The sequence below is a fragment of the Microtus oregoni genome, unplaced genomic scaffold (genome assembly GCF_018167655.1).
Source record: "Microtus oregoni isolate MIOR12 unplaced genomic scaffold, Mior012 000012F_ref0000307, whole genome shotgun sequence".
NCBI classification, from domain to species: Eukaryota; Metazoa; Chordata; class Mammalia; order Rodentia; family Cricetidae; genus Microtus; species Microtus oregoni.
In genome coordinates, this window is record NW_024543071.1 from 4,433,517 (window position 1) to 4,460,330 (window position 26,814).

The 26,814-nt window shown below is 51.2% G+C and overlaps 2 protein-coding genes across 4 annotated transcripts in view; one reads left to right on the top strand and one right to left on the bottom strand.

Moving 5' to 3' along the window:
• Afap1l2 (actin filament associated protein 1 like 2) overlaps positions 1-5,320 on the top strand; it is a 103,931-nt gene extending 98,611 nt beyond the window's left edge. For both annotated transcript variants that reach the window (XM_041661749.1, XM_041661750.1), the window contains 5 exons: positions 42-222; positions 498-653; positions 3,247-3,440; positions 3,557-3,691; positions 4,387-5,320. In XM_041661749.1, coding sequence (XP_041517683.1) covers positions 42-222; positions 498-653; positions 3,247-3,440; positions 3,557-3,691; positions 4,387-4,413 — 693 coding nt within the window. In that variant the 3' untranslated portion in view covers positions 4,414-5,320. The remainder of the gene's footprint in view (positions 1-41; positions 223-497; positions 654-3,246; positions 3,441-3,556; positions 3,692-4,386) is intronic.
• The window catches only part of Vwa2 (von Willebrand factor A domain containing 2), a 41,691-nt gene continuing 20,062 nt past the window's right edge, over positions 5,186-26,814 (bottom strand). For both annotated transcript variants that reach the window (XM_041661751.1, XM_041661752.1), the window contains exons 5-14: positions 24,621-24,730; positions 18,517-18,708; positions 16,595-16,728; positions 15,910-16,042; positions 15,305-15,360; positions 12,495-12,602; positions 11,043-11,615; positions 8,619-9,170; positions 8,172-8,297; positions 5,186-7,068 (exon numbers count right to left, since the gene is read on the bottom strand). In XM_041661751.1, coding sequence (XP_041517685.1) covers positions 6,977-7,068; positions 8,172-8,297; positions 8,619-9,170; positions 11,043-11,615; positions 12,495-12,602; positions 15,305-15,360; positions 15,910-16,042; positions 16,595-16,728; positions 18,517-18,708; positions 24,621-24,730 — 2,076 coding nt within the window. In that variant the 3' untranslated portion in view covers positions 5,186-6,976. The remainder of the gene's footprint in view (positions 7,069-8,171; positions 8,298-8,618; positions 9,171-11,042; positions 11,616-12,494; positions 12,603-15,304; positions 15,361-15,909; positions 16,043-16,594; positions 16,729-18,516; positions 18,709-24,620; positions 24,731-26,814) is intronic.

A 26,814-nucleotide genomic window follows, 5' to 3' on the forward strand; every position in this document is an offset into this window, starting at 1 on the left:
CCATGCCCTATGGTCATGGAGTGTGATTTCTCCTGGTACAGAGGCCGCTGGAGAGTCAGGAGTCCTCGGAACCCTTGGAGCCTGCCTTGAGAATCCCCACAGTCAAACTGCAGGCCGAGCAGCAGAGAATCTCCTTCCCAGGCAACTGCCCGGACACCGTGGTTTCTGCCCCCACCAGTGCCAGCCCGCCTGTGAAGGACAAGCTGAGGGTGACCAGTGCAGGTACATGGACCAGGCTCAGACTTTTAGTCAGGACATTAGTCTAAAATGAAGTTAGTCTGAGTCCCTCTCTTTTGTGTGAGGAGACAGGTTAAAAGAGGTGAAGGAACCTGCCCCAGAACACAGGAAAATAAAACTGAGGGACCAACCCCATCCCTGCTGGGCTGGCTCAGCAGGGGTGTTCTGCCACGCCCTAGGTTCTAAGTCTAGGAAGTGAGCTTAGGTCCAGCCCTCAGCCATTCCTGCTGGTACCAGCCTTTCCCTCTCTGGGTCTGTAGAGATCAAACTTGGGAAGAACCGGACCGAGGCCGAGGTGAAGCGGTACACGGAGGAGAAGGAGAGGCTGGAGAGGAAGAAGGAGGAGATCCGGGGGCACCTGGCTCAGCTCCGCAGAGACAAGCGGGAACTCAAAGAGATGCTGCTGAGGTGCACAGGTAGGAGCTCTGGGTTGAGGGCCAGGGTGGAACACGGGCTTTGAGAGGGAAGGACCGGGATTTGTCCGTCTGACTTCTGGACCCCCCCCCCCAGTCGCCTCACTCTTGGAAAGGCCGCTGGTTCTGTCTGAGGCAGTCTCTGCCCAGATCCCCGGACCAGGGTCCACAGCACCAGCAGGTAGTTAGGCTGTTCCCAGGATGGATCTGCACCTGGGTTTGAGACCTGATGTCCGAAGTCATCCTTACGTTAACCACACCTGCAGTGCACTATAATCTCCAGGCTGCTGTTTTAAGTGCATAAAATCAAGACACTCAAAGAATTCTGAGGCCTTCTAGGTGATTCTCCGAGGTCTCACATCATCCAAGGGAGGTTTCCTAGCAACCCACCTCTGAGGCCTTTGAGTTACTTGACCTGGATCTCACTGGATATTTAAATCACAGAGTTGTGCTAGCCAGGTTCTAAGCACAACTGGCTTAGCAGGTTTGGGGACAAATATGACAGGTTCCTTGTAGTGCCTGCACTACCCTGGGGTATGGTGGGATATGCCAGCTGGGAACTAGGTTGGAGACTTAAAAACATGCACACAGAGACATGGGGACTCCTCGATACAAGAATGCCAACTTTATTGTGCTCAGCGGCAGCTTATAGGGCTCTGGCCACACCCCAGCTCTCAGGATATTTCAGTCACAGGCCCACCAGAACCCACTCCCCTGCCATCAGGGTCTCGTGCTCAGAGCAGCTGCAGGCACAGGTGCAGGCAAAGGGCTGAGGCAGGCAAAGAAAGCCAAGGGGCCGGGGTCTGCAGCCCTCAGCAGTTCCTGGGAAGCTTGCGGCATGATAGCTGAAGGAAGGTCTTGGGGACAGTCGCTCTGCTTTTCAGTTGTCAAGACAGAACCCACTTGTCCAGCGGTGACCCCATTTAAAGTACACAAAAGAGCGCTTCAGTTAGCAGCCATATTGGTGACTTTCCCATTGCCATGGCAGCAGCTTATAAAAGAAAGCATGTATTGTGGGGCTCATGGTTCCAGAGGGGTTGAGCCCATGACTGTCATGGTGGGACTTAGGACAGCATGCAGGCATGGCACTGGATCAGTAGCTCACACGTAAGGACCACACGGTTGAGAGAGCGCTAACCAGGAATGGCATGGGTTTTTGAAAGTGACACACCCCCTCCAGCAAGGCCACACCTCCTAATGCTTTGATAATCAGTTTCCCCCTGCTGGGGACCAAACATTCAGTGTATGAACCAGTGGGTGCCATCCTCATTCAGACCACAGCAGCTCACCAGCCCCAAAGAAAGCCTGAATCTGTAAGCAGATACTTTGTTTCCTTCCATCTCAGTGAGACCTTTTGTTTCTAGGGATTTGCACTCTTAGATATCCTGTGGCGGGTTTTTATTGCTGTGATGTAATATCTGAAACAACTTAGAGGCTGAAGGAGCTCTGGTAGAGCAGAGTCAAAAGACAGCTCTCAGAGTCATGTCCTGAGAACCTACTGTCCCAAACAAGGCTCCTCCTCCCACAGGTCTACCATCCTCCCATCTACCACCAGATTCAACCACTGCTTGGTTAAAAGCCCTCGGGAGCTCAGCTCTGGGAACGACCCCACAGACATCACAGGCATGCTTTACTGCTCTCCTGGGTGTCACTCAATCTGGTCAAATTAGTGACCGAGATCCAGTCTCATGTATATCAGCAGCTCACAGTGGAAGGCTGGGACATGAGGTGACAGAGGCTCACCCATAGCAGTCCTTGAAACCCCCTAAATACAGCGAGCTGGGCTGTGAAGGGAGGGGTCTAGGCTTCCCTGGCTCTCTGACATAGCTATTCCAGATAGGGAAAAGACACATCTATTGTTTATTCTCCTGGCAAATAAACTCTTTGATCTCGTAGTCACAGATAAGAAAGTGATTTCAAAGCATTGATGTTGGCTATAAATGATATCTATGTGCAAATTCAGAATGCCACCCATCACGAACACTAGCTAATTTTCCTCTGTATTTTTCTAATACGGAGCTTCTGTTACTGTTTGCCATGCCATCCACCCAGGGCTGCTCATAAAGCTTAAGAATAGCGGGGCAGGTTTCTCGTGGTTGTTAAGTGGTGCTGGAGCCCTGGGCTGAACATAAGTGACGCTCTCAACTTGCTCTAGCAGGTAATCATTTAACTCCAGGACAAGGGGATCCCAAGGTTGGGGACCAGTCTGGCCTTGGGAAGCTGCAAGCACCAGGGGATAGAGGCAACAGTATGGGCCAGGGCAGAATGTCCCAGTTGCCCTCCAAGGGCCATTGGAAAAGTTGCTTCAGGCCAGAACTGAGTGTGAGGATCACCAGCATGGAGTTGGGCTCAGATTCAGGTTTGCTTGTGGGAACAGAGCTCCCCCTCTGCCCTCCAGCCTGTGAGAACCGATAACTCAGATCCCAGCTAGAAGGCTGTTCACTGCCCACTGAAAGGCCCATTCCCACCTTTCTGTGTTCCATGCAGACATGTGGTCCACATGAAGGGGTGCATGCAAACCCTGCCTCTGTGCAGCGTGGCTCCCCGGCCTTGGCTGAAATACTGGCTTCTGCAGCAAGTTTCATTCTCTCTGCAGATAAGGGAGTCCTGGCCAACCTGGAGCAGAAGCTGAAGAGAGTGGATGAGGAGTGCCGGATCGAGGAGAGCAGGCTTGTGGACCTTGAGCTCAACATCATGGAGGTGAAGGACAACCTGAAGAAGGCCGAGGCTGGACCCGTGACACTGGGCACAGCTGTGGATACCACCCACCTGGACAACATGAGCCCTCGCGTGAGTGCCGGGCACTGCGGCTCCTCTGAGCTGTATGCGGGGCTCCTGCACACAGGTGGGAGAGACGGGCTTTTTGTATGTAAACCTATTGACCCAGCCCTTGTTCTCCTCCTCAGGCACAACCCAAAGCTGCCGCCCCCACCCCCACCCAGACCCCAGACTCTACCCCAGTCAACTCTGCCTCCGTGCTCAAGAACAGGCCTCTTTCCATCATGGTCACAGGCAAAGGCACCGTCCTACAGAAAGCCAAGGTGAGTCCTGCCCCCATGCCTGCCCCCAGGGCCTCTTGGCAGGAGATGGAACACTGCATGGGCTTTTGGCATTAGTTCTGCATGAGAGGTGTGCTCTCAGAAAAAAAACGCCATGGCTCAGTCTTTGGCACTGATTAACCAGTGAGGTACTTAATTCGAGTGTTCTCCCAATGAGCCTGGGGCCATCCCCTCCACTCAGGAGTAGATTCCAGGGCAGGCTGCAACTGAAATGCTTTTAATCCAAAGGGTGTCTACCATCAAAACCAAAGAGGCTAGCGATAAAAGGCTCAAGATCCCATGTCATGGCTTCTTGCCCAAGGACTAAGCAAGAAGCATTATTCTTAACTCATGTGTATAAGAAGAAGCGTGCTTAGAGCTGCCTTGGCTTTGACGAACCCAGCGTGCTCCTTGTTCCTGTCCTGTGTACTTGGTGAGATAGACACCCACACCAATGGTGAACTATTAAATCCATCTAATTGAATGAGCTCCGCCCCCTTACCATGCAGGCATCAGTAATCAATCACAGCATTTGCGTGACCCACAGCCACAAACTCTCCAGAGCTGCCCACGCAGAGATGAGGCTAGCTGTTCTTGTAACTGCTTTTGCACTTATAGTTTTCTTACCTTTTCTACATATATAAGGGTGGCTACAGAGGCTAACTTTCTTTATTGGGTGCTTACGTTTGGTACTGCAGGAATGGGAGAAGAAAGGAGCCAGTTAGGAAACACAAATGAACCACCTAAAGAGTCTGTGTCAGTGTGGACCTTGGTGACAATCCTGCTTCCATCAAGTCATCGACAAACAGTCCCTCTGAGGAAGGGTGAGTCTGTGCAGAAGAAAAGCAAGGAATGAGGTGGCCTGAAGGAGGCATTGTCCCCTTTCCAGGACAAAGGGAATACGGCGGCGGCAGCAACTTCTTTGGAGACCTAAGTCTATTGGCCATCAGTGAGACATTGCACCTTTTCTTTTTTTAAAAAAGATTTTATTCATCAATCTGTTGTTTTATCAAGATTTTTAAGTGGTGGAAAAAATGGCCATGTGGCTTTGGTGACATAAAAATGTAAACTGCTGACCCCTTATCTTTAATCCTGCATTTGGCAGTGTTAGGGGTAATCTTAAAGAGCATTGGCCACCAAAGGCGTGAACTCTGGAGACCAGTAGCAGGGACACATTTGGGACCAAGCTAAGGCACTGATTCCACCAAGGACTTTCCTGATTCAACTGCCTTTAAAAGACAAACTCTTAAACAATGCTGTATTGGATAGGGGAAACTCCCTGTGTTTACAGACTCCGTCCTGTGGCCAGGCCATTTTTAAGAAAAGTTAGTTAATCGCCTCTTCATTCCACTTTAAAGATGTTTTTAATGTCTGGTCCCCTTGCAGGACAGAGTGGTGAGCAGCCAGTGCTGTCCTTTTGTGCTCCGTCTCTGTGCTGGCATTAACACAGGTTGAAACATTTCATCAACCCCATTTCTGGGCATTCAGAATCAGCTATCGAACACTGGTTTCTGAAGGCTAAATATTTTTTATGCATAATGTCTTTCTAATCCCAGGGCATTTATTTCCTGTGAAATAAACACTTGGTGACCTTTACCAAGTGGTGAGTTAGATTTTTTAAATAAAATGTTCATTGTATTTTGGGTTTCCCTTGTATTTCATGGCATGACCCGGGGCAAAAGTCTTGATTATTTACACAATGAATTTAAATATAAACTGTAAAAACTGGCCGAGCCACAAGGGGTAGCCTAGCAATAAGGATCCTTAATCAAGTGCTGAGTTAATTACTGTATAATTGATAAGGTACCAAATACACAGGAAATGCCTCAGGAAGCTAATGTCATGCATACAATTGGAAACCAAACCTCTGGATGTTAAACAGGAAACTCTTGGGGAGAAGAAACATACCAATATGTAAAAGGCTGCCTATGCAATGATTAAGGAAATTTAGAGCATAAATGTATTTATTTTCTACTTAAAAATCAACAAGACAAAATTCTGACTCCTTGAACCTTGCTACCGAAGCAGACGGAAAAGCGGAATGGACAGAGAAGCCTTAAATACAGACACTGCGGAAAAGATCATGGATGCAACAGGATGAAAGTTAGCACTGCTCCGATAGAAAAATGTCTACATACTGCAAACCAGACCTTATCCAAGGAGCCAGAAGATCGGTTCAATGATTGAAATGTAACAATATGGAACTGTCCGTATCCGCAGTCTAAATGTGGAGAGAGAAGTAGCGTCTCGGCCAGACAGACTTGGCGCACAGAACCCCGACAAGGTTCTCTACACCTGTAATGGTGGGGACCTCTCATAGTGGGAACATACGTCATACGTGTCCCATCATGACATTACCCATGCTTCTCAAAGGCTGTCTGCAGCTTCAGAGCTCTCCGTGCTGCTGCCGACAGCCCAGCTCCCAACAGCACACGCAAGCAGGGGAGGAACACACATTAGCGCTGCAGAGTTAGGTGCTCAAAGAGTCCTCTTGGCCACACAGATACAATTACTGCGGATACACCAATGGCTGATTTCTCGTGAAAAGCTCCTCAACAGACTGAGTGGGAGAAGCATGTAAGACAAAGCAATCCAATAAGCTTTCAAAGAGAACCTCCTCGTTACCCCTTCACTCCTTAATGGCTGACCGAGTTTGTGAAGTCTGCCCTTCATTCACTAAAAAGAGGACCCCCATACCACTCACCTCTCTAATAATCTCTGAAAGGAAACCCCCTGGAGGTCTTCCTGCGTAGCACCCAGGCCAACCACACATGGAGACCAGAGCTGTCTGTACACTATGCCCCCTCTGTATACTCAGACTGGTTAGTTGGTCAGATTGCTGTCTGAGACCTTCCTAATGTCTTTCCCACATGCAGATCTGATCACCAGAAAAAGTCACAAATGCCACAAAATCCTTTTTCAAGCTAAATCCATGAGCTATCTTTGGAAAATGGAGAAGCCCACATTTTGTGTCAACACCATTGCTGCATGGTATACTCTGTCGGACGCCTTCCTCTGGGCACTGCAACCTTTTCAGAATTCTGTCTAGCATTTGCGATGGTCAAAATGACCCCCAAACAGGCCATCAAATTCCCCTGACCTCTTTCTTATCCTCTAGAAAAGTGACCAGCAGATACAGGACATAAATACTGACACGTTAGGAGTTTCCAACGTCCCAAGCAGCACAGTTCTCTGTGGCAGAGGCTTGGGGGCAGGACAGCACTGCTTAGAGCTGGAAGCAGCTGTTCCAGGACCCCAGGAGGTACACTGGGCCTTAGACAGTGTCTTTCAGATTCTGAGATGCCCGGGAGCTTGCTGGGAGGGGGTTGGCTGCTGTCTTCCTGTGGGCTCTGCCATGGGAGCATCGCCTCTCAAGATACCTGGGAAAGAAAGTGAATTTTGAGGGTGCTTGAGTCTTCCCCTCAGCCAGTGGCTACTTCATGTCCTTTTCACTCCACAACTCAATCCCCTGAGTGAAAGATGCCCGGTCAGACCTCCATCCCACCACCCACGCCTCCTCCTTGGCCGTTGGAAGCCAGTGTGCACTGAGGGCTGAAAACCCATAACTTGGGGTTGTCTTGATTTCTGCCTGATGTAGGAGGCTTGGGTGCTGCTGTCCCCAGGCCTGTTATCTGGGCTCTCCTTATGCCACCTTTCCTCTTGAGGCTCCAGCACCTCGCCCCCACCCAGCAGGCTGTTCCCATATGTCACCAAACAAATGGAGATACTCAAGAATGGACAGCGGCTGCCACACTGTCTACCCACCTGCCTGTCTCTGGTCCCACCTCCGATACTGTCCCTATGTCTACCCACCTGCCTGTCTCTGGTCCCACCTCCGATACTGTCCCTATGTCTACCCACCTGCCTGTCTCTGGTCCCACCTCCGATACTGTCCCTATGTCTACCCACCTGCCTGTCTCTGGTCCCACCTCCGATACTGTCCCTATGTCTACCCACCTGCCTGTCTCTGGTCCCACCTCCGATACTGTCCCTATGTCTACCCACCTGCCTGTCTCTGGTCCCACCTCCGATACTGTCCCTATGTCTACCCACCTGCCTGTCTCTGGTCCCACCTCCGATACTGTCCCTATGTCTACCCACCTGCCTGTCTCTGGTCCCACCTCCGATACTGTCCCTATGTCTACCCACCTGCCTGTCTCTGGTCCCACCTCCGATACTGTCCCTATGCTCTGCTTTTCCCTCCCTGCTGTCATGCTGTTTCCAGGGCACCTGAGTCCCCCTAATGCCACACTCCAATGCCACCGCTGCACTCTACTGCACGCTGGAATGGAAGCTCGATGGGGCAGATCTTCCGCCTCGGCCATCACCCTGCATCTCCGACCCTAGAAAAGAATGTCTGGGACATGGAAGACCCTTCCACATGTTTCCTAGGGGAACGGGCAGATGACTGAATAGGACAGCCTGCCTTCCGCTGAGTCTGTAGGACCACCCCCATCCACACTCGCAGAAGGAACCCACTCACGGTTCTCACAGTGGGGGCCTCCCCAGCCACCCCGGCACTTGCAGCGGTAACTGCCGTTCTTCATGACACAGGTGCCTTCATTCATACATGGGCTGGGTTTGCAGAGGTTGACTGGCCGCTTGGCTTCTGCAAAAGGGAGTGTGCCCAAGCCTGGGTCAGATCCAAAGGCCCCCTTATTCTAAGCAAGCACAGTTCAATCTTAAAGGCCATGGAGCTGAATGAACACCCTTGGTCCTGACGTAACAGCTGAGCACGTGATTGATGAGACTGATTCTTGGGCCCTTCGATGTATATTTATGGAACTTTGTGGGACTGTAGGATTTAATAGCTAAGCCGAGATAAGGTAAATGAGGACTAGGAAGCTGTCTTCCTCATAACATGTGTGACGGCTCAGACAGATTCCCAGCTCAAGACAGCTCTAAGAGATGCGTCCCTTCTCCCACTCACCTCTACATATCCACTCAGTGAGTGCGTCCTGATGGTACCGTAGGTCTGCGTAAGCTGCCACATGGATCAGGGAGTCCCGGGGACCAGCGAGCCTCCGCACAGCCTCCCTGACGACAGCCCCCACGCTCACAACCAAGACGGAGATGCCATTGCTTCTCAGCTTCTGGGCAGGGACAGCTGCATCTTCCGCCCCGCTCCCGCCTGTGATCATCACCACAGCCTTGGGGACCCCAGGGCGGGCGCCCCTCTGGACAGTCATCACCTTGTCGTTGATGTGCAGCAGGGCTGTGCCAGCAGACCCCACACCCCCTAGGTAGGGAGCCTGGCTCATGACCCGCAACACGGCGGCACGGGTGGAAAGGGTGTCCAGTCCAAAGGCTGTCTGCACCTGGCTGCCATAGACCACCAGGCCCACCTGTGTCACATCAGGGTTCACATCAAAGCGGAGGGTGCATTTCCTGATGAATGCCTGCATCTGCGCGAAGTTCTCAGGTCCCACGGAGGCAGAGGCATCCAGCAGGAACACCAGGTCCAGTGACTGCACTTGGCAGCCTGCAGGAGCAAGCAGAAGAGGTCTCTTGTCTGTCCTGGCCTGAGTCCAGGTCAGCCAGCGTGCTGACCGCCATGTGGTATCCACTCTTCTAGAATAGAAGCGTGAATACAAGCGGCCACTCGGGTGCCATTTCCAGCCTTGGTGGCCGTGCCGTAGCCACCGTCTACATGGAGCATGGTTTCCACATTTGAAACTATCGGTTCCAACACATGCCAATGGAAGCTGCTTGCCTCCCGCCTTCCTCCCCCATCTTTTTCTTCTCCCTGACTGACACACGGTGACCTGTACCTCAACACGGAAGCCACAAGCTGGCAAAGTCAAACCACCTGCTGGCTCAGGTCATTCATCCCTGATCTACGAAAGCACATGGAGTCTTTCTGGAGACCCCGATGGCTGCACTTCACCTGTCCCCTTTCGCCACATGCTGCCTACCGCACACAGGACTCTAATATTACGTGTATTAAGAGGGCTGATACCCACCCTCTATGACAGGTGGGTGGGAAAAGAACATGAGTGTGCCACACAGTCTACAGCACAGTAGGGGGAGCGGGAAAGGGCCAGAGGGAGCAGCAGGACAAGATTGCCTTGGGGGTTCCTGGGGAGGTGAGGCTCCTGCTGGCTCTGGAGAAGGAGAGAGCTGAAGCTGACAGGTGGGTATCTCTAAGCGGGGAGGAACCTTCCTCACTCTTCCAGGGTGTGGGAACTGTGGAGGCTGTAACAGCCAGACAGGAAGCTCTTGGAAACTAGCAGAACCGGCTCAGCTTTCTTAGAGATGCAGATAGCCATTGGGAACATTTCAACGTGGAGTCAGAGGGTCTGGTGACCTGATTTATCGGCTCTTAAAAACCACAGTGGGCACAAGGAAAATATAGAAACTGCCACAATCACAGGAGCCTGAGGAGACAGGGCCACTAGCTGTCCTGGGGGGAGGACACTGCTGGCATGAGGGAGGGGACAAAGAGATTTACGGTAAAAGCTGAGGAGACTGAGCAAAGGAGAAGGGTACTAAGTAACAGTTTATCAGTCTTGGTCTGTTAACTGTAACAACTATCCATTCTCATGTGAGGGAACGAACACAGGGACCCTCTGCAGCTGGCGCATCTCTTTTGGATATCTGCAACCAAAATAAAGTCCAAATCATTTTGCCATAGGATTGGACAGAATGGGGGGGGGGGCATAGCAATCCTCAGCACTGCTACAGGAGTGGGGACTTTGGGGACAGTAATATGCCTGGGATGCTGAGTACCCTGTGCAGTTTCCTCCATACTGAAGCACGCTCTTACGGAGTGTTCCGGCTCTGGTGTCCCCGGTGCTAGCCCAGTCCCTGCATGCCCATGCCTACTCCCGGGGCTGCCATTCTTTCTCTCACAGTTACTCACAAAATCAGCCCTGAGAGCAATGAAACAGAAGTACTACAGCACACGCCAGGGAGACAGGGTAGGTACCACCTTGGGAAATGTTCGCTTTGGCTGTGTTTGTGCAACAACAAGCGTGTGTACGTGTGCCTGTGTCCCAAGAATGTATTTCTCTTTAACGAGCTACCAGCAGAGAGGCCAGAAAGCCGCCGTTCTCAAGGAGGCTTGGTAGACTCAGCACTCCTAAAGACTAATAACAATGATCAAGTTTAATTAGTAGTAATACCTGTAATTGGCAGAGCGCTTGGACATGCTGTGTGTGTGTGTGTTTGTGCCTTGTGTTAGCTAGTTCTCACAAGAAGCGCCCACAGAGTGCTACACCCTATCTCTACTAGCCGTGACTCTGATTCTAGTCCCCAGCACAGGCACTGGAGAAGAGAATGATTAGCGGTGCTAAGAAGAAAGACGAACCTGCCTGCCGACAACCCGGCCCTAGAATAGGATGCGCAACTCTACCTGGTCGTGGCTGGCTGCACAGCCTCCTCTGCAGCTCCGGGATCTGGCTGAATAGGTCCTGAGGGTCCGTGTAGACGATCACATTCTTTGAGCTGCCAGTTATCTCCTCCAGCTCTGCCTGCACTATCTCACTGCCCACGCCCAGGAGGAGCAGCTCCCGGGCCCTTGCGTGATCTGCCAGCCCGGCCACCTCATCATGGGAGTGTGACTCGGTGAGCAGAACCACAACTCTGCGTGGCCTGTCCTGGCCTGTCTTGCTGGCACTTCCAAAGCCATGCTCCGACACCTGCAGCAGGGCACTGCCGGTCAGCGTTGGGCCGCCACGGAAGGGGATGCTGTCAAGGCTCCTGACCAGGTCTGGCACATCCTGGTACTCCCCGACAGGCACGGCCACTATCAGGTCCCTGCTGTAACTGGCCACCCCAACACGGGCACGAGAGTCCTCACTCAGCACAGCTTGCATGAAGTGCTTCACAAAAGCCTTGGCCCGCAGGAAGCCCTCCAGGGTGGTGCCCGCAGAACTGTCCAGCAGGAAGAGGATGTCAATCCGGCATTCCAGGCTCAGCTTCGGGGCTGTCGGTCATAGTGAGACATACTGTTATGTAGGGCCACCGCAGCTTGCAGACCAGCCCTACTGGAGAGGCTTCCATACCACTTCAGGCACAAGGAACCTCCCAGGAAGACGCTGGCAACCCCGGAGTAAGTGTCCAAGGGTCACAGAGAGACAGAAGGGACAGAGGTGGTGTGCGTCTTCCTGCCTCTGCTAAGGGACGCAGTCCGATTGCTTTTTATAAAACAAAACACATCTATTCTCTAACTTCCCTCCCCATTGTGGTTAGTGCCCTTTGAGCCCTGAGATAGCCTTGTCAGCTTCTAAGATCATGGAAATATGCTCCTATGTTTCTTCTAGAAGCTTCCCTGTTTTGCTTTTTGCAGGTACAGTTGTACCCTGAACTGATTTTGAGTAGGCTTGAGGTATGAGATTTACTTGTTCCATAAGGATCACCGACGAAGGCAATAGCACAGTTGCAAAAGTTACTTAAGTTCTCACTGTGTGCTGGGCACTGTGCTGAGCACCTTACATATAACCCTATTTAACTGTCCGTCCCCCAATCCCCTGCCTCCCTGAGCTAAGGCTTATAGAAATTTCCCCACAAAACCAAAAGAAGCTAGAACTCCTTATTCCTCTTTTGTAGAAGGCATCAAACAAGCCACAGACATGCTCAGACATTAGGCAGTGGCTATTCCATAGCTCTGCCCGCTTGTCACCGTCTGGATCAACCGTGGGATGTGAGGCTGCACTGTAGGACAGAACAGTGGGCTATGGGGAAAGAAGGTGGCTTGAAAATTTAAGGGTTGTTTTCTCCCAGCAGCTAGTAGGGGACAAGAAGGGCTACCCCAGGCCCTACCTCCCCACAGGGAGTCAATTCTTAGAGTCCCAGGCATACATACCACAGTTGACCTCCCCTCCAAATGCCAGCGGGCAGAGGCAGTGGTACCTATCCACACCTTCTGGAATGCATGTACCTCCGTTTTGGCAGGGCTGGGAGTCACAGGGGCCTGTTAGAGAAATACCCATTAGAAGCCAAGAACACAAGCACAGAGTGGAGAGCAATGCCTGAAGGGTGGTCTCGGCTTTCTCCCACACCATCTGGTAGGAGGACAGCCAAGAAAGAATCAAATACCTAGAAGGGGCACTGGGAACAGTTGGAAGACCTCGGTAAGACCCAAGACAATTAGAGTCTCCTCCAGGATGAGTCTGCATAGCTGTGCTCCTGCTATGACGGTAGGACATTGTCATCATCTGAGGAGGCTGAAAGGGCCGGTGTGGGGGTGGCGGGGTGGGCGGGTGGACTAAGGATGTGATCTCAGTAGCATCAAGGTAGAAACAGCATGGCTGTGGGCCGATGGCCTTCCTTTGTTAAAGAGTCACCTGTGGGTGCCCAAGGCTTCTACCTCCTGGCACAGAAGAGCGGTGAGCTTTCAACACACCACAGTCAGGCTGCCCACATCCGTGGGCACCTTTGTTCACCCCACGAGCTTCGCTGTCCTTGTACTTCTCCCAGTGTTACCAGTGGACACACAGCACACTGACCCATGGGGTGTCCCGGTGTGAAGGTGGACACACAGCACACTGACCCATGGGGTGTCCCGGTGTGAAGGTGGACACACAGCACACTGACCCATGGGGTGTCCCGGTGTGAAGGTGGACACACAGCACACTGACCCATGGGATGTCCCGGTGTGAAGGTGGACACACAGCACACTGACCCATGGGGTGTCCCGGTGTGAAGGTAGACACACAGCACATATGGGGTGTCCCGGTGTGAAGGTGGACACACAGCACACTGACCCATGGGGTGTCCCGGTGTGAAGGTAGACACACAGCACATATGGGGTGTCCCGGTGTGAAGGTGGACACACAGCACACTGACCCATGGGGTGTCCCGGTGTGATGTCCCGGTGTGAAGGTGGACACACAGCACATATGGGGTGTCCTGGTGTGAAGGTAGACACACAGCACACTGACCCATGGGGTGTCCCGGTGTGAAGGTGGACACACAGCACACTGACCCATGGGGTGTCCCGGTGTGAAGGTGGACACACAGCACACTGACCCATGGGGTATCCCGGTGTGAAGGTGGACACACAGCACACTGACCCATGGGGTGTCCCGGTGTGATGTCCCGGTGTGAAGGTGGACACACAGCACATATGGGGTGTCCTGGTGTGAAGGTGGACACACAGCACACTGACCCATGGGATGTCCCGGTGTGAAGGTAGACACACAGCACACTGACCCATGGGGTGTCCCGGTGTGAAGGTGGACACACAGCACACTGACCCATGGGGTGTCCCGGTGTGAAGGTGGACACACAGCACACTGACCCATGGGGTGTCCCGGTGTGAAGGTGGACACACAGCACACTGACCCATGGGGTGTCCCGGTGTGAAGGTGGACACACAGCACACTGACCCATGGGGTATCCCGGTGTGAAGGTGGACACACAGCACACTGACCCATGGGGTGTCCTGGTGTGAAGGTGGACACATAGCACACTGACCCATGGGGTGTCCCGGTGTGAAGGTGGACACACAGCACACTGACCCATGGGGTGTCCCGGTGTGAAGGTAGACACACAGCACACTGACCCATGGGGTGTCCCGGTGTGAAGGTAGACACACAGCACATATGGGGTGTCCTGGTGTGAAGGTGGACACACAGCACACTGACCCATGGGGTGTCCCGGTGTGAAGGTGGACACACAGCACACTGACCCATGGGGTGTCCCGGTGTGAAGGTGGACACACAGCACACTGACCCATGGGGTATCCCGGTGTGAAGGTGGACACACAGCACACTGACCCATGGGGTGTCCTGGTGTGAAGGTGGACACATAGCACACTGACCCATGGGGTGTCCCGGTGTGAAGGTGGACACACAGCACACTGACCCATGGGATGTCCCGGTGTGAAGGTAGACACACAGCACACTGACCCATGGGGTGTCCCGGTGTGAAGGTAGACACACAGCACATATGGGGTGTCCCGGTGTGAAGGTGGACACACAGCACACTGACCCATGGGGTGTCCCGGTGTGATGTCCCGGTGTGAAGGTGGACACACAGCACATATGGGGTGTCCTGGTGTGAAGGTGGACACACAGCACACTGACCCATTGGGTGTCCCGGTGTGAAGGTAGACACACAGCACACTGACCCATGGGGTATCCCGGTGTGAAGGTAGACACACAGCACATATGGGGTGTCCTGGTGTGAAGGTGGACACACAGCACACTGACCCATGGGGTGTCCCGGTGTGAAGGTGGACACACAGCACACTGACCCATGGGGTGTCCCGGTGTGATGTCCCGGTGTGAAGGTGGACACACAGCACACTGACCCATGGGGTGTCCCGGTGTGAAGGTGGACACACAGCACACTGACCCATGGGGTGTCCCGGTGTGAAGGTGGACACACAGCACACTGACCCATGGGGTGTCTTCTTGTTACTCAAGGTGTTCCTCACTGATGAAAAGCGCGTTGGCTAAGGCAGGTAGTTCCAATGCTACCAGTCCATTCTCAGTGACAGTATGCCACCAAGCAGATGAAGACTTGGGACAGCAGGACACAGTCCTTGGCCACTAAATGCCCATCCCTCTTGCCCTGGACCTCATCCATGGCCACCTCCACTCAGGGCTATCAGTGTCCCTTCATAAACCAGCTTCCCAGAGAACTGGTAGGTCCAACAGGCACACATACCTGGACAGATGGTTCTGTAGCAGGTGCCGGGGTGTGTCTGGAACACTCTCTTCCAGCTACAATACAAGGAAGTACAGTGGTGGCATGACCAAACGCTTCAGAGATCACAGCACTAAACGCTCACTTCCTTCTTTGTGCATCCCTCTACCCTCAAAAAAGATATGAACTAGGCATCACATTGCAAGTTAGCATTGTAGTTGGGCATGGTGGTGCCCTTAGTCCCAGCACTCGGGAGACAGAGGCAAATATTATATCCACAGAGACTTGCATGTGGCTCATCCCTGTCTCCCCCAGGTCTAGATACAAATACTATCCCCCCCCCCTCTAGACTCTCCCTGGCTTCTATTTCCAATGCAAGCTCCCCTCCCCCACCTCCAAGGCAAGCCAGGGTAAGTGTTCAGGAGAGGGAGAAACCTACAGCAAGTAGCTGTGCCCTCCCTGGTTCTCAGAGCTCCATCTCTGGCCTCATCCTATGTATCCGGCTTTTCTGCTCCAAACTGTCCAGCACCAGGACCCAGAGTGCTGATCTCCCTGCAGTTTTAGAGCCCTCAGAATTATGGGATGGGCCCTGGGCCGTGTCTCTGCCCCACACTATGTGGACAAACCTGTAGAAGGGACAGCGCACAGCCAGCACAGCATCCGCCTGCCTCGACCCCCTCCAGCACAGGGCATGGCCAGCCAGTTCCCTGATGGTCTCCAGTGTCTTGCGCTCACAGGGGTGAGCTTCCACCCTGCAATCTGTGTCAGAAGACAGTCCCCTCCCAGTTAGATGAGGGGCACTGCTCACCTCTGCCCTCGCTCTCCAGACTGCTGCTGTGGGGTCCTACTCTACCCTCCCTGTAGAACCCGTGGCCTCTCTGGTGCAGAGCAGTGAAGGGGGGCACTTTTAGGATTTTCTCCGACCAGGGTTCCACATGGAGCATGCATACGAGTACTTTCTAATGACAGTCCCTCTAGTTATAGGGTGGACCACAACAGGAGAGATAAGTCCCAAACCTCCCTGAGTCCCTCCATGCAGCCAAGCAAGGAGTGTGGACTTGATTCTTTCTCCCCAACAGGGGAGAGGGCCCAACCAAACTGACCATAAACCCAGGCCCCTCTTTCCCCATAGACTCCAGCTGGGAAACTGACAAGGTCAGCCAGAGGGAGACAGAATGCAGTCCTCAGGACAGGGCCTGCCATCTCTCTTACCAGCCCTCCCCGGGAGGCTCTTGCCTCAGGAGCCCTGTTCCATCCATGCCCCAGTTTGTGAGGTTCAACACCATTCCCTCGCAGGCTGGCCGGTCCTACCTGGATCAGCAGAGGTGCAGAGCGCTGAGGCGCTCAGGGTGCTGAGGAGGCCGTTGGTGGCATCCTCCACTTGCTCAGCAAACAGCACGTGCTGCTCCTTTGGCTCACTGGCCAGGGTGAACAGCTCGTCCCACCTGGGGGAAAATTCCAGCAGCTGATACCATACCCTGCCTCATCCTGTCTCCCTAACTCCTGGACCACAGCACATCCCACTGACCCAGAGGTCAGCTCATAACAACCTCATCGTCCAGGTGAGATGTAAACTCAGGAGGTTCTCAAGGAAGCCCAGCAATGGGCCAACCTTTCTAAAATACCTCATCCTCAGACCAATCAGCTCATATTCAAGACATAGTGCTAAGAGATTCAGCTGACTTTTCTGAAAGTCATAGCTTTCAGGAAACAAAACTTTAACTCTGGGAATTCTTTTCTTTACAGGGTGGGACATACGTTCCTAATGCATTTTCTTTTGTCAGACGTTCCTCTTGTTTTTTAAGTTATATATTAATTGCTTAAAACAATCAGAAAGCAAATGAGAAAAAGCTTTCTGAGGTGAGAAAGAGAAAAACCAATAAGGACAGCCAATGCCAGCCAAACACTGAGGTACGACACAAGCCCCAAGGGCAGCCAAGGAAAGCCATGTGCAGCTGTGGAGGGGATGCAGCCAGAGCCCCTCAGTGCCGAGGGCATTGCCACCAGTGCCCAGGGCAAAATGGTATCTGGGATGCCCCTAGGTCATGAAGGGGAGATAATACAGAGAATCATTTTTGTTTCCTTAAGAGCCAGTGAGAGGCTCAGCAGGTGAGGGCACTGATGACCTGAGTCTGATCCCTGGGACCCACGTGGAAGGGGAGACCTGACCTCCACAAGTGAACCATGACATGCCTGTGTGCCCAGTCCTGACACAGAGTTACACATATCTTAAAAACTGGAAGATGAGCAGAAGTCTGTGATGGGAAGAGAAGAACCCCACCTGTTGCAACTCAAACAGAACCAGAGTCACCAGGCTTCCGACTTCACGGTATCAAACTCTCCACTCTTAGTTGAACCCACAGAGGTCAAACTTTTCACACAGTACACAGTTATCCCTTGGCATAAAGAAGAGGGGTTCTTGAATGTGTCCTTCCTGTCTCCCCTCCACTGCTCTGGCCCAAAACAGGCTTTCTCAAAAGCTGCCGGAGGAATTCAGGTGCCAGCCACAATCATAAAACAAAAGACATTTCTGAATGTAAACATGGTGCCCAACCACAGTCATTTCCCCTAGAACCTAGTTAGAAATCCAAGGATTAGTGAGGTACACGTTCATTTTTTAGGTTGAGAGCATGGGAGCATGTGGCCCCCTCTTCCAGGAAGGCAGATTTGCCCAACATCTGGATGAGGGGCCTGGAGAGGGAAGTGGACTCAGAGACTCCCTGCCCACTGCCAGCACCAGGTGTACAAGTGACTCAAACTGGTCAGAACTGGACTAGCAGAGATGGTCCCCTTCCTCTCCTCCCAACACTGAGATGTCACTTTGTGAGCTGGCATGCTGCCTATGACCCCAGCTCCTAACCCTAAACTTCCCAGGCTGAGACGACAGTAGAGAGAGGTTGAGAGATGCGTGGTGGACAGGGTGGAGCCGAGCGGCACTGAGGCTCATGGCTCTGACCTACCAGAGGGGTGGCTGCCCCTCATGGGGAAGCAGGGTGGTGACTTGATTTTGTCCAATGATTTTGAGTTAAAGGCAGAAGGAGGCACAAAAGCCCAGTGCTTTCAAAGGTTCGGATGTGCTGTGCAATGCAAACCAGAACCCACAAAACAAGTCAGGTTGTTGTTGACCAGTTGGTTCTCTCAGCCCCCCAATCTCGCTGAGTCTGTGAAGGTTCTGGAAGGCTTTTGGTCATGTTGGCCCCACTGCGTGAGGGCTAATGCGGACTGACACTCACCTGGGGAAGCGGACTCCTACAGCGAACACAACGATGCCCTGCTCTTTCAGCTGCTTAGCAGGCAGAGCCACGGGCCCCTGGGACTTGCCATCCGTGACAATGATGAGGAGCTGGGGCACAGCACCATGTCTGCCTCCCGGGAACCCTCTGTGCAGGCTCTTCAGAGCAAGGCCTGTCTCTGTGCGTCCACCTCTAAGGAAACACAAGGAGGAAGTGAGGGAGGGAGGCCAGAGGCAAACGGGTTCCTGCTGGGAGGAAGAGCAGAGACTCCTAGCAGAGGCTCAAAGGTGCATCTCCACCATCCAAACCAAAAAGACTCACAGGGCCAGCAGCTGGTCAGGACAGTTAACTCATGACAATGGATTTGAAGCCAGTGAACTGTTGGCTGACTGAGGCCAAACCCTTTAGCTGACAGGAATCTCTCCAGCATGAGCAACTGTGAAGGGGATGGGATTATGCAGTGGTTGGCCACGTGAACAGCATGGTTGAAGTATGGTTCATCATTCAGTGATATGGATATATGGATGGATGGTGTGCACGCATATACACAGTATGTATATCAGATATATACACTATATCTGTAGACCATGTCTGCCTTCACCCAAGTCCTCTGCTGCTATTTTTATGTCCAAACATCCAACCAACTGGAAACATGGATACAGCCTGCCTGGTCGTCTTTCGCTTGCTTGCTCTCAGTGTGTGTGTGTGTGTGTGTGAGAGAGAGAGAGAGAGAGAGAGAGAGAGAGAGAGAGAGAGAGAGATTTGCCTTAACACTAAAGACAGCTATGCCTCATACAGATTGTCCATGGGTCCAGTGTGTTGTCCCCCCCCCCCCCCCCCGCCCAGCCACCTCTCCCAACTAGCCTCTCCTTTCAGTGGCTTAAGCCACCATAAGAAGCTGAACCTCAAGTCCCAGCAGACATAAAAAGTAGTTACTTAAAGATGTTCTCAGACCCTAGTTCCCGTGAATTCAAATGAACAGATGTGTTACTCAGGGCTAGACAACCTACATTTTAAACCAGTTCTGCCCACTCCCACAAATACAATTCTGACATAAGCTACCTACCATAGGACAGATATCACGTGAGAAACCTCACTTCAAGAGAGGGAAGTTGATCTGAGCCCTTTGAAAATGATAGACAAAAATCCAAGGCTCAACCCAAGTGCTTCCTTCTGAGGGAATGAGAAGATTAAATACACTTTGAAAGATGTATTATTCAGCTTATCAGATCAACATAAAAAAATACATTTTATGTAGCAGTGTGTACCAAATCATATAAAGTAAAAAAGTAACATGCTTTGAAATTCCAAATATTTTTAAAGCTATGTTTAAACGCTAACATGAGTTAAAAGCAGCTGAAGGTTTGGCGGGGGGCAGGAGAGTTGGCTCAGAGGTTAAGAGCATGCACTGGCCTTCCAGAGGACCCAAGTTCAGTCCCCAGCACCCACATCAGGGGACTCAGGACCACCTATGACTCCAGCTCCACAGGATTTGATACCTCCTTCTGACCTCTGAGGTCACCTGCACTCATATGCACAATTAAACACTAATCTTTAAAAGGGATGGCTGGAAGTGGTTTCATGCAAAGCACACTTGCTGAGGAAAGAGTAGAGACCTAACAAGCTATGAGAGGTACCAAGGGTTCAGTCACAGGAGACTGGGGCTGGGTTACTGTGAGGTGAAAGCCGTGGGTGGCAAGGCCATGCGCACCAGCTAGTGGGGGCTCTGACCTCCCAGAACCACCGGCCATTGACATTCTCTCTGACCTTATGTCACCGTTGGTACAATATTGGGAGGCTTGACGGACACATCTAAAACACTCTGTAAAGCGGCGAAAGGTCAGTTGTCAGGGCGGCTTCTTAATGCCCTGTTGGAAGCTGCCTTGGTCTGGAAAAGCTAGCAGACCACGGGTGTAAGGAGCCCTTTCCTAAACAGTCCAGTAACAAAGTTTCTCTTTGCAGAACATGGTGGGCATGGCTAGTCACTGTTGCCCCCATTGGACCAGCATTCCTCAGCCTCGGTGCATGCAAGCACAGCTTCATTTGTGATGCCCTGACTGACCCCAAAACTGAGGTCAACAAAGAGCCACTACTTTGTTTTTGTTGTCTCATAGTCAGAAGAGGATGTGGAAACGCTAAACACATCCCCAAAGGGGCTCCTTCAGTCACCCCCTGCAGCCTATTCTGGGATTTTTGAATTGTACCTTACATTTATTTATTGGGGTGGCAGCACATGCATGCCATGATATGTATTTGGGGGTCAGTGGACACCTTGCAGGCGTCGGTTCTCTCCTTCTACCATGAGTCCCAGGAACTGGACTCTGGTCCTCAGGTGTACAGCAAGTGCCATTATGTACGGAGCCACCTCGCTGATCTCCGTCCTCTGGCATTCTAAATTAACCTTTTTTTATATTTATTTATTATGTATACAATATTCTGTCTGCGTGTGTGATTGCAGGCCAGAAGAGAGCACCAAACCTCATTACAGATGGTTGTGAGCCACCACGTGGTTGCTGGGGATTGAACTCCTGACTTTTGGAAGAGCAGGCAATGCTCTTAACCACTGAGCCATCTCTCCAGCCCCTAAATTAACCTTTTAAAGTTTCAGGTTGGTAATTTTTAATACATTCACTAGTGTTCAGCTAGAAGCCCCAGCTGTATAATCCAGAAACCCTATTCCTGTCTCTCTCCCAACCACGCCCATTCAGAGAGTCTTCAAACAAAGAAAAGCCAGGGTGAAAAGCCCAGTTTTGCATTCCTGGTGACTATGGCAACTTCCTTTCCTGTTGCCAACAGCAGCCCAAGTTCCCACCTAAGCACTCAGCTTTTGACAGTGCTTGGGCACAAAACCAGCTTGAGGCAGACACATCATCCTCCCTTGCCTACAAGCTATATAATTTCCCTGCTTTAGTTCAGGTGTGTGGCTTCTCAGGTCTCCATCTCTGGGACTGGAGAATCCACCTGGGAGTTGCTTTGCTCAAATAAACCTGTTTTTGTACTTTTTCAGTTTGGCTTGATTTGGCTTACTGTATCAGAGGAGTAGCCTATTATCACAGGACAGAAAACCTATTAACCAGTATGACCATAACACTAAGCTCAAAACTTTTTCGTTACTCTAAAAACCCTGAATCTGTTAGTAAGCATCCTTGTTCCCTAAACCCAGGACAATGCTAATACATGCCCAGGCATATGCCATTCTAGACATTTCACAGAACAGAACAAAGGGTCCAGCAAGATGGCTTAGCAGGTAAACATATTTACCAGGCAAGCCTGGAGACCTGAATTCAAGCCCTGGATCCACATTAAGTGGGAGAAGAGAACCGATGCCACAAAACTGTCCCCACTTCCCACACACATGCTGTGGCACATACGCCATCCACCCCCAGATCAAGCACATGCCCCTCCAATAATAAATAAAATTTATGAAAAATTGAATAAAAGTCTTGGAAAATACACTGAGTGGGAAAGCATCTGCAAGGCCTAGGGTTTGTTCCCCAGCACTATATGAGGTAAATGAAAAGAAGCTTTTATATAGCTTTGTTATAGCATGTGACCTTTGTATCTCGATTTTTTTTTCATTTGTCATGTTTTTACAGGTCATTTATGATGTAGCATAAATCAGTAGATCATTCTTTTTCAAAGCTGAATAATATTCCATTGTGTGAATATATCACATTTTGTTTACCCAATAACCAGTTTCACATATTGCTGCTTTTTATTTTGAAGCTGTTATAGATAGTACCACCATGAAGAACAGAGTATACGAGTTCCTGTGCAGTTATAGATAGTACCACCATGAAGAACAGAGTATGTGAGTTTCTGTGCAGTTATAGATAGTACCACCGTGAAGAACAGAGTATATGAGTTTCTGTGCAGTTATAGATAGTACTACCATGAAGAACAGTGTAGAGTTTCTGTGCAGTTATAGATAGTACCACCATGAAGAACAGTGTAGAGTTTCTGTGCAGTTATAGATAGTACCACCATGAAGAACAGTGTAGAGTTTCTGTGTAGTTATAGATAGTACCACTGTGAAGAACAGAGTATATGAGTTTCTGTGCAGTTATAGATAGTACCACCATGAAGAACAGAGTATGTGAGTTTCTGTGCAGTTATAGATAGTACCACCATGAAGAACAGTGTAGAGTTTCTGTGCAGTTATAGATAGTACCACCATGAAGAACAGTGTAGAGTTTCTGTGCAGTTATAGATAGTACCACTGTGAAGAATGTTGCATACGAGTTTCTGTACAGTGTCCCACAGGTACTCAGTTCCTGGGAGCCCCAGAGGTACAGTGTCCCACAAGTACTCAGTTTCTGGGAGCCCCAGAGGTACAGTGTCCCACAGGTACTCAGTTCCTGGGAGTCCCAGGGGCACAGTGTCCCACAGGAGCTCTTCAAAGCACTGGGGAGCCTTTTATATTTGTCCTTTTTAAAGAGGCTTGCCTCTCCTCCTGCTTGGGGGACCCAGGGCAGAGAAAAGGGCTTCTGTAGGATAATGCTTTTGTATACTGTAAAGATTTGTCACTCATATTGGTTTAATAAAACACTGACTGGCCAGGAAGTATAGGTGGGACGACAAGACTAAGAGAATTCTGGGAAGAGGAAAGGCAGAGATGGAGTCTTCCAGAAGCAGAAAAAGCAAGATGAGAATGCTTCACTGAGAAAAGGTGCCAAGCCACAGGGCTAAACATAGATAAGAATTATGGGTTAATTTAAATTTAAGAGCTAGTTAGTAATAAGCCTGAGCTAATAGGTCAAACAGTTTATAATAAAGACCTGTGTATTTCTTTGAAACTGAATGGCTGCAGGGCTGGGTGGAACAGAAACTTGTATCTACAAAGGGCTGGATAAGAGTCTGGGATAAAGTCATGGACAGTTCCTAGGAGACCCTGGGGACTGCAGAATCCACCAAGATCTTGCTGTGCCCTATGTGGGGCCTCAGGTGCTGAAGAATATGGGTTATCTCACAGAGGCCTTTGACTGGAAAGGAACCTCAGGGCTCAGAGTCTTCATAACTGAAATTGATGACTATGGATAGCTGGGACAAGAGAGCTCAGGCAGGATGTCACTGGGCAGCAGGACAGTGGAGACCAGGGCAGACCCAGAGCTCAGAGTTGGGTAATTAAACTACTTCTTCCCTGAGGGTGGGTGGAAACAATATGTATGATGTGTATGTTCCTAAATATACATGTGTATGCATGTATATAGAGCACAATTACATAGAGCTTATGCACATACATACATATATAATTCATACAGAATATATCTGTATGCATATAAGCACATGCATACATTTATGCATTGATGAGCAAATGCATGCATTCATGTACTGTGTATGCTGATGAGCAATGCATACATTCATGTACTGTGTATGCAGATGAGCACGTGCATGCATTCATGCACTGTGCATGCAGATGATCATGTGCACGCATTCATGTTCTGTGCATGCAGATGAGCATATGCATGCATTCATGCATCATGTATGCAGATGAACACATGAACGGTTCTCCACAATCTTAAAGTACCCTGAATAATAGAAGGGAACTTCCTCTTCAGGACTTTGTAAAAAGTGAGGCTTGGAGAAGTGTGGGTAACCTTCCCAGCTGAGAGGTCTCCAGGGATAACTGAGGCCGACACCTCGTGTTCTTCCCATAACCTCCCAGGTTCACCTGACAGGACCTTCATTAACCCTCTCTTCTAGTAATTCTCAACTACATATAATAATAGAAAAATTTTTTAACTAGGGTTCTAAGTTCCCGCCTGGATGTCATCTTGTATTAGTGGGGGCCACCTTGAGAATGATCCAGAATGCACAGCTGGGCCGGGAGGAGAGCAGTACCAGACCCTTCAAGGCAGCAGCTTCAAGGGCAGCTTCACCAGGTGTGGGGACACAAGTCTTAAATCCTAGCCCTCAGGGAGGCAGAGGCAGGCAGGTCTCTGTGAGTTCAGGGAAGAGTTCTAGTCTAGCCTAGACTACACAGTGAGACCCTGTTTCAAAAAGAGGGAGGGGGAACAGAAGGAGGGGGGACAGAGAGAGACAGAGAGAGAGAGAAGCAGGCAGCTAGCTTCAGAGCCATCATGACACTAGTCCATTATACTTACTTGAAAGCTATTCCCTTGATGTTTGCCTTCACTTCCTGTCGGGTAGAAAAGGAGTCCAAGGGGAATTCCAGACGAGGAGTGGAACCAAACTGCAAGGCTCCCACCCTGACCTGTAGGAGGAGACAGGGCCAGAGGGCCCAGAGATTTCGGTCAAATCCTGTGTCTCCTGGCTGCTCAACAGACCCTGTGCAGAGCTCTGGACAGCCTCCCTTGAGACATAGGCCAGCTGGAGAACCTGGAAGGACACGGTCAGATCCGCCTGTGCTCTGACGTGACAGCTAATCATCTCAGCGTCCTCACCCCTAAAGGCAGCTCCCCATCTGGCAGCTATCCCGGCTGAGCTGCCAGCAGCTTCAGGCAAGGCTCTGCTTGCATCTTCCTGGCGTGGGTGCTGCTGTGTGCAAATGTGCACGCATTATTTCATTTCATCCGCCGGGCCCAGTCAATGCCCACATGGCCGAAGGCAACAGTGAAATACACAGATGATGCTATGCAGGCGAGGCTTACTTGGACTAGCGGGGAAAGGAAACCCGGGCCATTAATCCCCGGTATCATGACTTTTCTAAGGCTCTGTCACACCACTTGCCTCCTCAGGAGCAGGCACAGGCTGGCAGGAAAATGCTTTTAAATCCTGCCAAATCCTCCATAGGGGCCGCTGCCAAACCTAACCACAGCCACCAAACCCTTGATGACCTGCGCCTGCCAAGCCTCTACACCAGAGAGTGAGAGGGGGACAATCGGCTCCTAAAAACGGGGACGTGCAATAGGAGAGCTGGAGGTTCTCTGCAGTGAGGGAGTGACCGAGCTGGAGAACAGAGTCTGCTTCCTGACTGGGGAGACCACAAGAGAAAACCCGACAGGTGCCTCACAGGACTGGAGCCGGGGCTCTGACCATCTGGAGGGATGAACATGGGACCAACCAGCTCCTAATCCTGGGCTCACCAAACCCCAGAAGGGCCACCTTCTCAAGTAACTAGTCTCTGAACTATCCCTTAGCAGGCCCAGAGCTCGGAAGACAATGAGCTAATGGCCTTGGTTGGCCTCACTGGGCCTCCCACAGACAGGGAGCTGTTGGTAGCCTGAAGCAGAAAGACATTAAGTCTGGGGTGAGCACACGGGGAGTGAGCACTGCAAGTCAGAGAAGCAGGGCAACTCGAGCGTATAGCAGAAGGCCGCCTACCGCCGTTCCCTAGAACACGGCAAGAAGTCAAAAATACCATCTGAAGCTGAGGAAGTCTGTCTGCTCAGCACATGACCCTGTGACACCTGGAAAGGCATACGGCCATGAACTCAAGCTTCAGAGCTGAGCATCTTACCCAGGGACACTCCAGAACTCCTGGGAGAGTCCCTGGTTTGCGAGGAACTAAAATCCAGTCTTGACTCTTACACATAAAGTCTGCTGGATCTGAGTGCTTGGAAAGAGCGTCGTGGTAAAACAAACACACGTTCACACGGTCAAAGGTAAGGAGGAAACAAAGGGAATTTAGGGCTCATGGAGGCAAGGGTTGGTTTCCTCCATGTGTAAAAGAACAACAATCTAGCAGAAAACTGGCCAAAGACATGAATGAAGATCAAAGAAGGAAAAACACATGGTTCTTTAGGGGCAGGATATTTGGCCTTAGGAAAACAATACCATTTTCCCCTCAGCTTAGCAAAACCAAAACCAACGACGATGACAACAAAAACCAGATGTGGCATCTGCCAAGGGAATAGTCTCTGCCATGGTGTGTAGGAGCGTAACTGGGCATCTGACCCGTACCTGCGGAGGGCAATGGGCCAGTGTGTACCTGCGGAGGCAATATGTCAGTGTGTACCTGCGGAGGGCAATGGGCCAGTGTGTACCTGCAGAGGGCAATGTGTCAGTGTGTACCTGCGGAGGGCAATATGTCAGTGTGTACCTGCGGAGGGCAATGCACCAGTGTGTACCTGCGGAGGGCAATGCACCAGTGTGTACCTGCAGAGGGCAATGTGTCAGTGTGTACCTGCAGAGGGCAATATGTCAGTGTGTACCTGCGGAGGCAATATGTCAGTGTGTACCTGCGGAGGCAATATGTCAGTGTGTACCTGCGGAGGGCAATGCGCCAGTGTATACCTGCGGAGGGCAATGCATCAGTGTGTACCTGTGGAGGGCAATGCACCAGTGTGTACCTGTGGAGGGCAATGCACCAGTGTGTACCTGCGGAGGGCAATGCAC